The 13,732-nt window shown below is 46.6% G+C and overlaps 1 protein-coding gene across 1 annotated transcript in view; it reads right to left on the bottom strand.

The window, feature by feature from the left end:
• Window positions 1-3,356: 3,356 nt before the first annotated feature.
• Window positions 3,357-13,732, bottom strand: part of LOC120020119 (kelch-like protein 24) — a 41,649-nt gene continuing 31,273 nt past the window's right edge. The window contains exons 7-8 of the mRNA XM_038963577.1: window positions 4,514-4,702; window positions 3,357-4,185 (exon numbers count right to left, since the gene is read on the bottom strand). Coding sequence (XP_038819505.1) covers window positions 3,982-4,185; window positions 4,514-4,702 — 393 coding nt within the window. The 3' untranslated portion in view covers window positions 3,357-3,981. The remainder of the gene's footprint in view (window positions 4,186-4,513; window positions 4,703-13,732) is intronic.

Here is a 13,732-nt window from a genome sequence, read left to right as displayed (position 1 = left end):
TGATATCGAGTGCCGTTTCTAGGCACAAGCGACATAAGCGGACGCTATTGGGCCCCCAACCCATGGCAAAATGTGTAGAACTGCATGAAATTAGCTTTTGATGATGCAACATTTTCTCTCTGCAAACCAAGTCTCGCTTTGGGCCCCCAAAATGCTAGAAAACGGCCCTGCTGATATTGACTAAATCACCCCCACACCCAACATCCAAATCAACTATCTAAACTCTATGTAGCAACAAGCACACCACCAAGCACAAGGTATAACATCAGTACAAATATCCAACCGTAAAAAAGAACAAATATAATTTAATAAATTGAACAACAAAAAATCAGTGTGTGTGTGTGTGTGTGTGTGTGTGTACAGCAAAGATTAAAGGGAATTATGATGGCAGTGTCAGTGACAAGCGGTAGGATATGAGAAGAGGAAAGAGATGATATGGAAAGATTAAGTAAGGGAACCTCTAACAGGAAAAGGAAATAGGAGAAACACAGAATCAGAGTTCAGACCACAGCAGGAGGTAGCTTCCTAAAATGAATGTCATTTGAAATTAGTGGCAATGAGACAAAAGAAGACAATGAAAATAAGACGTTTCGTTCTATTTGGACATGGTTTTTTGGATAAGCATAGGCCAGCTTGTTTTGTTTTATACCAAACAATCACTGCTTAGCGACATATAAAATTGAAGTCATGGAACCACATTCCTACCCTCTGGCTTCCAGGTGCTTGATACATTCCATGATACTGTTCCAATTTCCATGATACTATCAAGTGGTTACGAAGAAAGAGGAGGCCATTTTAAGACTGTTGGAATGCATATTGCCTTTTAAAACTGGGTTCTAAGAATTACTGTATCACCCCTTGTCAATCAGTGGCAGATTCCTATGAATTTCTCTCAAGTCCAAATCAAAGCTTTCCTGTTCACTATCACAATTCACAATCTGTCAGTACTTGTCCACATGAACACTTGAAGATTATGGAGATCATCTCTAAAAGCTACACTTTGTTTCATCCACTATCACGACTCCCTATCAGTCCATCAAAGATAGTCTCTATCTGTCCATCAAAGAGCACAATCTCTGGTTCTTAGGAAGAGGAGATGAGGAGCTGCTACTGGCACAAGAATGCATGTGGCCTACACACTGATGCTAGGCATGTCTAGGGCTGTTACAGTGACCGTATTACCGCTGCACCGCCATTCACAAGTCATGACCGCAGTCAAATTCCACGTGACTGTTTAGTCACGGTAACTAGGCTTCTCCAAAACTGCGCTCTGATGCTACTGGTGGTCATTAGTAGCCTACCAAACTTGCTAACTGCCTGCTGCTCAGCACTCTATTGTCCCTCTAATCACTCGGACATCAATGCAAATGTGATCGGAAAATCAAATCAAACACTTCATGAGAGCCCGTGAGCTCATGTTGCGCAACAATTCTATAGGCTATGCAATTGCGTGAGAAAACAGAGTGATGGCCTCTACTAAAAAGAGGAGGCTCCCATCAGCTTTCTATAGACTAGGCCTAATATATTTATTTCTCAACTTTCTTAATATTAAGCACATTGCTTTCTTTACAACAGGAGTATAGCCTACCTGGCTGGCATGAAAATTAACCACGGGAAAAGAGTCCTCCATTCGCTATTTAAGTGCATAGATGACACATATTTTTTTCCCCTGCCACTGTTCTGAGACAAGTGTATGATAATGGTTAATTCAAAATCAAAACTAATTTCACACATATATTATTTAGTATATGTACAGTAAAGACAAGATAAAATTAATAGTCTGATAACAATATTATCACTTGTGAATGATGTATTATCACTTGTGAATGATGCCCAGCGTGCCCAGTAAGATAAGAAACAGTGCATGCCTTTTTTCTGTGACTTTTTCAAATCAGAGTCGCACACCTAATGTAGCCTAGCCCATAGGCCTATATGTTTTGATAAGGTTAGTATGACAACTCAAGTGGTCAAATAACTTCTTAGAATTAAGCACATTAATCCCCTTTACAACTGGTGTAGAGACTAACTGGCATACATAGGCGGCTTGTGAAGACGATAATAAAGCATTACATGCACAATCACATTTGCGGTCACTTTTGAGAATGGTGGTTTCCCGCTAACTGGTTGCATTTTGGAACATTCGCACTTATCTTATCTTATCTACTGTCGTGTGCGCATTGCTGTGCTTATAATGTGAAGAAATAGCCTTATCGTTAATCAAGATTTTAAGCTAAACGTTCTGATCTGTTGCATCAGCCTCATTGCTTTTTAAAAACAAAATTGATGTGAGTGGTTGTATTAATTTGGGATCTATCGCATCCCACAACTGTCCCAGAGTAGGTTTGGAATATTTATTTCTGGCACAGAAGGACAAGTTGACCAATAGAATAGGTCAACATTTGTACTATGGGGGATAGTAGATTGACATAGGCTAGTGCTTTTGCTGTTCGTTAGGTCTACTCATCGTGTTGGCTGACGAAAAGCAAATGTGGACAATTCTTCGAACATTTACAATATGCGCCTCGGAATTGGATAAGGATGCGCGCAGTTGCGTCCCTGATCTGTCTGTCTTCACTTGTAGCCTACTTCTGAGCTGAGATGCCAGTGAGAAAGACCCGATCACGTGACGGGCATTGGCTAATAAGAATTGAGATATTTGAGAGAACCATGTGAGTGAGAGGTGCTTTGGAGCATGCCGATTGGCAGGCGGGAGAAGGGAATTATACTTATTATATTATATTCAGCCCAAGGGCACAATGGCCGCAAGGCATGGATTCTTTTAGGGGGCATTACGGCCACACCATGGGGATGCAGCCAGGAAATTCGAGGCCTGGTGAGAATATTATCAAGTGCTTGTCAAATTGTGAATGAGAGACTGATGAAGTGTGTGCAAGCTGCACAAGAAACACAGCAGAACTAATGCCTTTCATGCGACTTTAAAAAAAATCATCATTAGAGTCACATCATGCAGCCTTAGAATGTATTAAAAATCAAAACACATAGCCCAACGTTTGAATCACAACTAAAGTTGCATATATAATTCCAAATGAAGCAGTATAGGAGGACCTGTTCCTTTGTTTAACCGCACTCCCTCGGAAATCGTTTTGAGAAAATATTATTTATATTTTATTCCGCTATTGTATTCTTCATACTGTAAAATAATGCCATGGAATTCTAAGCAAATCTTGTCTGCTAAATTAACTAGTGTAGCCCACAGCCATATGGCATAGTCAGATCAGGGCCGAACATAAGGACAACTCAGAGTATGCTTTTCTGTTCTTCTGAAATACAAACTACATTTTCTTCATATCATGTTTCTTTAGACCTGTCTAAAATAAATGATGGATTTATTGGGATGGGGTAGGCCATATTAAATGGATTTATTAAGACTTTTAAAAAATGTATATATTCCAAAGGTCTGCATCAGTGGCGTGTAGGCTATGAGTGGAAGCCGGGAGATGTGAAAGGTGTTTACGTTAATTAACGGTTCAATTACCGTGATACCGGCAGTTATTTGCTCGAACATCATCGGCTGACAAAATGTCACGACCACAACCCTAGCGCATGTCTGCCTGCTCTGATCTGATCCTGCTACTGGCTCCATGAAGGCTCTATCTAAACACAGACATAGTGGTGTCTGGAGGCATACCAGCCAGTCCGTGGTTTGGTTTTCCATTGAACAACCACCTTAACAAAGTCAACTGGCAGGCATAGATGGATCTGGAGTAGCATAGCAGGAATACCAGCAACAGAGTGTTGCTTCACGGGACAATAAGGAAACAAGTGAAACTGAAACTGGGGCTGTGGTCTGAATTTCTAAATGAGTTGCTTCTTGAGAGGAAAAAAAGGGTTGAAAGTGTGTGCATGTCTATTTGCACCCTTTTTAGAGAGCGCGTATCTGAAGAATATTTGTGTGTGAGTGAATGTCTTTTAAAGCATGTTTATGTACACGCCTGTTTGTTTGTGAGTGTGTTTGTGTGGTCAGGGCCGGTGGTGGAACTTCTCGTTGTAACGATGGATGGTGACACAGCCGTGGTAAGAGATGGGGCGAGGCATGGCCGCCACGCCAGTGATGATGCCCGTTGCCGGGTCGTAACACAGGATGGTGTCAGAGGCCTCGCCGTTCTCACCCCGCCCACCCAGGATGAAGATCTTCCCATTACACACCGACATTCCACAGCTCTCCTGGAGAGAGACAGAGAGAGAGAGAGAGAGAGAGAGAGAGAGAGATAGGGAAAGGAGAGTGAGAGAACGAGAGAGAGCGAGAGGGAAAGGAGAGAGCAAGAGAGAGCGAGAGAGTCAGGGAAATATGCCTTATCTTGTTGAACTTATCAGGGGCTTTGACAAAACAAAAACAACGTAATTTTGTGAAATCAGAAAGCTCCAGTTAACATGTAAGTTCAACATTGTATTTGTCTTCATAGACCATTGTTATGTGCTAACCTCATAGCAGCTTTGAACTCGAAATGAAACAGAATCTCCAGTGTCTCTGTGCCATAAATGACATCCTTACCTGCTTGCTGAAGGTGTGCACCACGTGCATCCAGTAGTCCTCTGCGGGGTCGTAGCAGAAGATAGACTTGGTTAGACCACCTGACACGTAGATCAGGTTGTTCAGGGAGACCGCCGTGATGCAGCGCTTAGCGATGGGGATGCTTGCCCTTAGCGCCCAGGTGTCTGCCTCTGGATCGTAGCACTGGACCTAGAGAGATCACGTGGATTGAGTGATTCATGATTGATTGATTCTTTTTTGCTTTGAAAAAAAGTGTGGTATGAAACATAGCTTTGAAAGGATAATTGGACTCAGAACATAATGCATGAAAACCTTATGAAGTACAGCATTTATTGTCTACTGTATGTGCATCTGGGTGAAACACTAAGAAACAGATTTATACACTGCTCTTTCCATGACTTAGACTGACCAGGTGATCCCTTATTGATGTCACCTGTTTTATCCACTTCAATCAGTGTAGATGAAGGGGAGGAGACGGGTTAAAGAAGGATCTTGAAGCCTTGAGAGAATTGAGACATGGATTGTGCATGTGTGCCATTCAGAGGGTGAATGGGCAAGACAAAAGATTTAAGCGCCTTTGAACGGGGTATGGTAGTAGGTGCCAGGCGCACCGGTTTGAGTGTGTCGCTGCTGGGCTTTTAACGCCTGACTGTTTCCCGTGTGTATCAAGTACGGTCATAACAGCCTGATGAAGACAGCTTGTCTGTCGAAACGTCGGTTATTCAATTATTGCATCTGAGCTCCTGGAGCGTGCGGCTCTCCTTTCCCTTTTCACGTACATCAAGAACGGTCAACAACCCGAAGGGCATCCAGCCAATTTGACACAACTGTGAGAAGCATCGGAGTCAACATGGGCCAGCATCCCTGTGGAACGCTTTCGACTCCTTGTAGTCCATGCGGACAAATTGAGGCTGTTCTGAGGGCAAACGGGGGGTGCAACTCAATATTAGGAAGGTGTTCCAAATGTTTTGTACACTCAGTGTAAATCCCTGGGTTAATATAAATGCTATGAAAATAAAGAGAGTCGCACACTCTATATATACACTCCCAGTCATTTATTGGGTAAATCACCAACGTTTCGGCATCACTGTGCCTTCTTGAAGAGTGCGCGACTCTCTTTATTGTTGTAGCTTATAATTTATTCGCTGTTAGACAGCACCTCAACATAAAATACTTTTCTCTGGGTGTGCGCCAGCTCATGTTTTTTATTTGACTTAAATATTTCTGTCAGTTGATGTCAGTTAGCGCTGGAATTTAAGGCAAGATATGCAAATGTTGTTCTGTGGTCTGCATCTGGCCCGAGACACTGTGTAGGCTTGAGGCAAAACCCTCCATCTCTCTTACCTCCCCCTTTTATCAATTTTAGGTGCTGCTTTTATCAATTTTAGGGAGTCCCTTCCCTGTTTCACACCTGGTAGTTTGGTGGATGGGACTACCAGCTTTCTGTAACCTAGAGGACAACCAGTGGGTCCATCTCCTCTATACCATGTTTCTTGTAGGATGACAATATCTGTATTTCTGATTTCTTTGGAGAAGTCCAAGTTCCTGCTCTTTAGGCCAAAGGCAGATGACCTCAGGCCAGGATGAGATGGCGAAGGCTTTGTGTTCCATAAAGTGTCCAATGTTGTTAGTCGTATGGCTTGACCTCAGACCAGTAAGTGTGAGCAGAGCCTGCTGAGCAGCTGGTGCATGCCATTGGCTTGGGCTAGTGTACGCATGGGGGTTGGGCCTGTATGCCTACTCACAGCCTGGGCGTATGTGTGACTTTCATGTTGAGGCCCTCTTTGCGGGTGTGGGGGGCATGGGGTGGGCAGGAAGGGCATAGGTCTGATCTGAGGGGGACTATATGGGGTTTGGGCATGGTTGGTTTGGGGGGGGGGGTATTGATTGGTTGGGGTGGGGGGTGTGGCTGGTGGTGCTGTGGTCCTGCAGGTCTGGGAGAGTGTCTCGCTGGTCTGGGCGGGGTGTCTGTTGATCTATTGCTCCTGTGTGAGGTGTTGGGGCTGCGGTTGATGGGCGATGTCCTTTAGGGTCTTGGCGAAGGTGGGCACTGCTGCCTATAGGTGGACCTGGTCATAAAGGCTGATCAAGTCCAGGATGGAGTGGCGGGCCAGGTAAACATTTGGTTTTGAGGCACAGTCACGGGAAATACTTGTGTTTACCTGCTGTATTGTATCAGGGTGAAAGTATTTTCGTGGTAGCAGGGTGGCGATAACCACTTGTCCATGGGAGCAAGTAGAATAAGCTTTTTCAATCACTCCCTTGAGTGCTATGGCCACCCTTTTCTTGCTATGCTCTCAGGTCATTTGTGCCTGTGTGTATTATTATGTGGCTGAGTGACCCTAGGTTGTCCCCAGACAGAAGGTCTAGGGCGTGCTGGGTGTTTGGACACCAGAATTTAGTGACAGTGTGTTTGGGAAAAAGTTAATTTTCCTTTATATATTTCCCGTTTGAGTACAAAAGGAGTACAATCTGTGCCCTGTGTATGTCTTCAGTGGGTGTGGGGGCATTGTCAGGAGGGCTATCAGGGTGGCTGACAGGGGGAGTGCTCAGAGGGGGTGGGATCCCCTGGGCTTGGGGTTCTTTCTTTGTCTGTCCTGCTGTGATGTCGAGGCTATAGTCAGGGTCTGGGGTTGGACTGTTCTTTCTGTGGTGTCGAGACTTTGATCAGGATCTGAGGTGTGGGCTGTTCTGCTGGCATCTCTGTGGGGGTGGCCAGCTCTTATCTGGCCTTCATCTCTCATTGTCACAAACTGAGCAGGTGCTGAAATACTTGGCTCCTACCCTCCTGCACGGTCCTCCATAGAGACAGAGAGGTGAAGAGGTGACTGGAAAATAGGCAAGGTGACAAAGAAAACTAGAAAATGACACATAGGGGAATAGGAAGGGCCTCAGAAAACATGACCCCATTGGCCCCACGTGGGTATTCAGTGGGAAAGGTGGGCACAGGCTAGCCCACACCAAGCCCACACCAGCCCAAGATGGGTTAGTCCACAACAATGCCACATCAGCCCAACATGGGCTAGCCTACACGTTTCCTAACACAGACTAGGCCACCCCTGCCCAACACAGGCTAGCGCACGCCATAGCAAAACAGGCCAGCCCATACCAAGCCCAACAGGGACAAGCCCACACCAAATCCAACAGAGACTGGCCCACAGCAAGCCCTATAAAGGCTAGCTCACACCAAGCCCAGCTAGAAGTGGGGGCTCATTAGAATATTTGGGTTTGCATACAGGTCGTTTTGTGCAACCGTTACTTAGTGTCATTCCAGTTTAAGTGTTGTGTTGTGTGATGTCAAAAATACTTAAATAAGTGCATTTGACATATGAGAAATTCAACAGGTTTTTTTTGAAGGCTCAGCCCTGAACTATGTGCTCTCTGTCACCTCTGGCCCCATCTCAAATGGCCCAACAAAATACTTTTAGGGGCTAGTCAGCCCTGCCCCTGCAGAGGGGCCAAAATGTCTTTCTGTTACAGTATCCAGCGGACTGACTATTGGAATATGTAATACTACTGCAGCCATGTTTGGTATCTATCTAAAACTTATCCTACGAGGAGAACATTGATGCCATCTACTGTATATGGATGCATGATCTCTGTGACACTGTATTCAAGGATATCTTTTGTCCTCTCAGAAATTCTCTATTGTACCCAGCCCACCCCCTCAGGTCATCACACATAGATGTGACTTTCATCACATTAACTGGATAGTCTTATTACGGGTCACATGTGATGTATACAGTGTACAGTGCCTTCGGAAAGTCTTCACACCATTTTACTTTATCCACATTTTGTTACGTTACAGCTTTATTCTAAAATGGATTAAATAAAAAATCCTCAGCAATCTACACACAATATCCCATAATGACAAAGTGAAAACAGGTTTTTAGACATTTTTGCAAATGTATTAAAGAACAAAAACAGAAATACCTTACTTACATACAGTACCAGTCAAAAGTTTGGACACACCGACAGGGTCACCAGAAAAGCACCATCACACCTCCTCCTCCATGCTTCACGGTGGGAACCACACATGTGGAGATCATCCCTTTACCTACTCTGCGTCTCACCAAAAATTCAACCAAAAATCGCAAATTTGGACTCCAGACCAAAGGACAGATTTCCACCGGTCTAATGTCCATTTCTTGTGTTTCTTGGCCCAAGCAAGTCTCTTCTTATTATTGGTGTCCTTTAGTATTGGTTTCCTTGCAGCAATTCGATCATGAAGGCCTGATTCACGCAGTTTCCTCTGAACAGTTTATGTTGAGATGTGTCTGTTACTTGAACTCTGTGAAGCATTTATTTGGGCTGCAATTTCTGAGGCTGGTACAATAACTCTAAATGAACTTATCCTCTGCAGTAGAGATAACTCTGGGTCTTCCTTTCCTGTGGCAGTCCTCATGAGAGGCAGTTTCATCATAGCGCTTGATGGTTTTTGCGACTGCACTTGAGGAAACTTTCAAAGTTCTTAAACTTTTCTAGAATGACTGACCATGTTTTACAGTAATGATGGACTGTCATTTCTCTTTGCTTATTTGAGCTGTTCTTGCCATAATATGGACTTGGTCTTTTACCAAATAGGGCAATCTTCTGTATACCACCTCTACCTTGTCACAACACAACTGACTGGCTCAAACGCATTAAGGAAAGAAATTCCACAAATTAACTTCTAACAATTTTAACAAGACACACCTGTTAATTGAAATGCATTCCAGGTGACTACCTGGAATGGTTACTACATGATTCAATATGTGTTATTTCATAGTTGTGATGTCTTCAATATTATTCAACCATGTAGAAAATAGTAAAAATAAAGAAAAACCCTTGAATGAGTAGGTGTGTCCAAACACTTGACTGGTACTGTAAGTATTCAGACCCTTTCCTATGAGACTCAAAATGGAGCTCAGGTGCATCCTGTTTCCATTGATAAGGATGATCAATGAAAACAGGATGCCCATGAGCTCAATTTCAAAATGTTTCTACAACTTGATTTGAGTCCACCTGTGGTAAATTTAATTGATTGGACAAGATTTGGAGAGGCACACACCTGTCTATATAAGGTTCCACAGTTGACAGTGCATGTTAGAGCAAAAACCAAGCCATGAGGTTGAAGGAATTGTCCATAGAGGATAGTGTCGAGGCACAGATCTGGGGAAGGGTACCAAAAAGATTCTGCAGCATTGAAGGTCCTCATGAACACAGTGGTCTCCATCATTCTTAAATGGAAGAAGTTTGGAACCACCAAGACTCTTTCTAGAGCTGGCCGCCCGGCCAAACTGAGTAATCAGGGGGGGAAGGGCCTTGGTCAGTGTCACGTTCCTGACCTGTTTTCTGTTATTTTGTATGTGTTTAGTTGGTCAGGGCGTGAGTTGGGGTGGGCATTCTATGTTTTGTGTTTCTATGTTTAGGTCACTTGTAATTAGCCTTATATGGTTCTCAATCAGGGACAGGTGTTTGACGTTTCCTCTGATTGAGAACCATATAAAGGTTGGCTGTTCACACTGTTTGTTTGTGGGTGATTGTCTTCCGTGTCTGTGTATGTTGCACCACACGGGACTGTTTCGGTTTGTTCGTTCGTTTGATGTAGTCTGTTCCTGTTCGTGAGTTCTTCGTGTATTTATGTAAGTTCCATGTCCAGGTCTGTCTACATCGTTTTGTTATTTTGTAATTTTCCAAGTGTTTTTCGTGTTCGTCTTCGTCTTTCAATAAATTCATTATGTATTCACAACCCGCTGCATTTTGGTCCTCCGATCCTTCTCTCCTCTCCTCGTCCGAGGAGGAGGAAGAACTAGACAGTCGTTACAGAATCACCCACCAACCAAAGACCAAGCGGCGTGGGAGAGCGCAACAAAGAAACCAGGACTCGTGGACATGGGAGGAAATATTGGACGGAAAAGGAACCTGGGCTCAGACAGGGGAATATCGCCGCTCGGTTGAAGAGAGGGAGGCAGCTAAAGCCCAGGAGCGGTGGTTTGAGGAGGCAGCAAGGAGATGTGGCTGGAGACCCGAAAAGCCTGTGAGTAAACCCCAAAAATTTCTTGGGGGGGGGCTTAAAGGGAGAGTGGCGGAGTCAGGTAGGAGACCTGTGCCCACTCCCTGTACTTACCGTGGAGAGCGAGAGTACGGGCAGACACCATGTTACGCAGTAGAGCGCATGGTGTCTCCTGTACGTGTGCACAGCCCGGTGCGGTACATACCAGCTCCTCGTATCGGCCGGGCTAGATTGAGCGTTGAGCCGGATGTCATGAAGCCGGCTCTACATATCTGGCCACCAGTGCGTCTCCTCGGGCCGGCTTACATGGCACCAGCCTTACGCATGGTGTCCCCGGTTCGCCTACATAGCCCGGTGCGGGTTATTCCACCTCCCCGCACTGGTCGGGCGACGGGGAGCATACAACCAGGTAAGGTTGGGCAGGCTCAGTGCTCAAGGGAGCCAGTACGCCTGCACGGTCCGGTATTTCCGGCGCCACCTTCCCGCTCCAGGCCAGTGCCTACACCACGCACCAGGCTTCCAGTGCGTCTCCAGAGCCCTGTTCCTCCTCCACGCACTAGCCCTATGGTGCGTGTCTCAAGCCCAGTACCACCAGTCCCGGCACCACGCACCAAGCCTCCTGTGCGTCTCCAGAGCCCTGTACGCACTGTTCCTTCTCCCCGTACTCGCCCTGAGGTGCGTGCCCTCAGCCCGGTACCAACAGTGCTGGTACCACGCACCAGGCCTATAGTACGCCTTGAGAGTCCAGTGTGCCCTGTTCCTGCTCCCCGCACTAGCCTTGAGGTGCGTGTCTCCAGTCCGGTACCACCAGTTCCGGCACCACGCACCAAGCCTCATGTGCGTCTCCAGAGCCCTGTACGCACTGATCCTTCTCCTCGCACTCGCCCTGAGGTGCGTGCCCTCAGCCCGGTACCACCAGTCCCGGTACCACGCACCAGTCCTATAGTGCGCTTCGAGAACTCAGTGTGCCCTGTTCCTGCTCCCCGCACTAGCCTGAAGGTGCGTGTCTTTAGCCCGGTACCTCCAGTTCCGGTACCACGCACCAGGCCTACAGTGCGTCTCAGCCGGACAGAGTCTGCCCTCTGCCCAGCGGCGCCTGAACTGCCCGTCTGCCCAACGGCGCCTGAACTGTCCGTCTGCCCAACGCCGTCTGAACTGTCCGTCTGCCAAGCGCCGCATGAACTGCCCGTCTGTATTGAGCCTTCAAAGCCGCCCGTCGGTACTGAGCCTTCAAAGCCGCCCGTCTGCCATGAGCCTGCAAAGCCGCCCGTCTGCCATGAGCCTACAGAGCCGTCCGCCAGACAGGAGCCGCTAGAGCCTTCCGCCAGACAGGAGCCGCTAGAGCCTTCCGCCAGACAGGAGCCGCCAAAGCTTTCCGCCAGACAGGATCAGCCAGAGCCTTCATCCAGCCAGGATCAGCCAGAGCCTTCCGCCATACAGGATCAGCCAGAGCCTTCCGCCAGACAGGATCAGCCAGAGCCGTCAGCGAGCCATGACCAGCCAGAGCCGTCATCCAGCCATGACCAGCCAGAGCCGTCATCCAGCCATGACCAGCCAGAGCCGTCATCCAGCATTAAGCCATCATCCAGCCAGGATCCGCCAGAGCCAGCCAGCCAGGATCCGCCAGAGCCAGCCAGCCAGGATCCGCCAGAGCCAGCCAGCCAGGATCCGCCAGAGCCAGCCAGCCAGGATCCGCCAGAGCCAGCCAGCCAGGATCTGCCAGTCATTCTGGTGTTGCCCCTCATTCTGGTGTTGCCCCTCATTCTGGTGTTGCCCCTCATTCTGGTGTTGCCCCTCATTCTGGTACTGCCCCTCATTCTGGTGCTGCCCCTCAGTCCGGTGCTGCCCCTTACTCCGGTGCTGCCCCTTAGTCCGGTGGGATTAATTTGGAGGGTGGCCATTTGGAGGAGGCTACAAAAGCGGGGTTTGACTAAGGTGGGATGGGGACCACGCCCAGAGCCTGAGCCGCCACCGTGGACAGATGCCCACCCAGACCCTCCCCTAGACTTTTGGTGGTGCGTCCGGAGTTCGCACCTTGAGGGGGGGGGTTATGTCACGTTCCTGACCTGTTTTCTGTTATTTTGTATGTGTTTATTGGTCAGGGCGTGAGTTGGGGTGGGCATTCTATGTTTTGTGTTTCTATGTTTAGGTCACTTGTAATTAGCCTTATATGGTTCTCAATCAGGGACAGGTGTTTGACGTTTCCTCTGATTGAGAACCATATAAAGGTTGGCTGTTCACACTGTTTGTTTGTGGGTGATTGTCTTCCGTGTCTGTGTATGTTGCACCACACGGGACTGTTTCGGTTTGTTCGTTCGTTTGATGTAGTCTGTTCCTGTTCGTGAGTTCTTCGTGTATTTATGTAAGTTCCATGTCCAGGTCTGTCTACATCGTTTTGTTGTTTTGTAAATTCTCAAGTTTGTTTAGTTTTCGTCTTGTTTAAATAAATATTCATTATGTCGTATCACAACGCTGCGTTTTGGTCAAATCCCTACTTCGTCCGAAGAGGAGGAGGAAAACCGTTACAGTCAGGGAGGTGACCAAATGCCTTCATGGTAGAGTGGCCAGATGGAAGCCACTCCTCAGTAAAAGGCACATGACAGCCCGCTTGGAGTTTGCCAAAAGGCACTAAAAGGACTCCAAAAAAAACAAGATTGAACTCTGGCCTGAATGCCAAGCATCACGTCTGGAGGAAACCTGGCACCATCCCTATGGTGAAGCATGGGGGTGGCAGCATTATGCTGTGGGGATGTTTTTAAGTCAAGGAGTCTGAATACTTTCCGAATGCACTGTATATGATAAATATTACCCAACTACACTCTTGTAAAAATATATGTAGGATAGTAACAACTTGGTTGTATTTCTGATATAATGTATCAATGTTCCTTATATAACTTTAAGGCTTGAAAACTATGCAATTTATGCATTGAACTAAATTGTAATGAATAAATTATAGAAATAAATACATTCATATTAAATAGAAAAAGAGCATCGGCCCAATGTGGGCAGCCTACACGGGGCCAATATTTTAGTCCGCATTGGGCCAATGTGGGTATGTTTGCTGGGAAAAGCTTTGTTCAGGCAAAGTGAGGGCTGTCTTCACCTAATTAGGCTGCCATACTGGGCCACACTCAATGCCTTGGGGGCCAGCGTGGAGTCGATGAACAAAGGCGCATTGGCCCAATATTGGCAGCCTACATGGGCCAACATTTTAGCCTGCCTCG

The sequence above is a fragment of the Salvelinus namaycush genome, chromosome 25 (genome assembly GCF_016432855.1).
Source record: "Salvelinus namaycush isolate Seneca chromosome 25, SaNama_1.0, whole genome shotgun sequence".
Classification (NCBI taxonomy): domain Eukaryota; kingdom Metazoa; phylum Chordata; class Actinopteri; order Salmoniformes; family Salmonidae; genus Salvelinus; species Salvelinus namaycush.
This window is presented reverse-complemented; position numbering and strand designations above follow the sequence as displayed.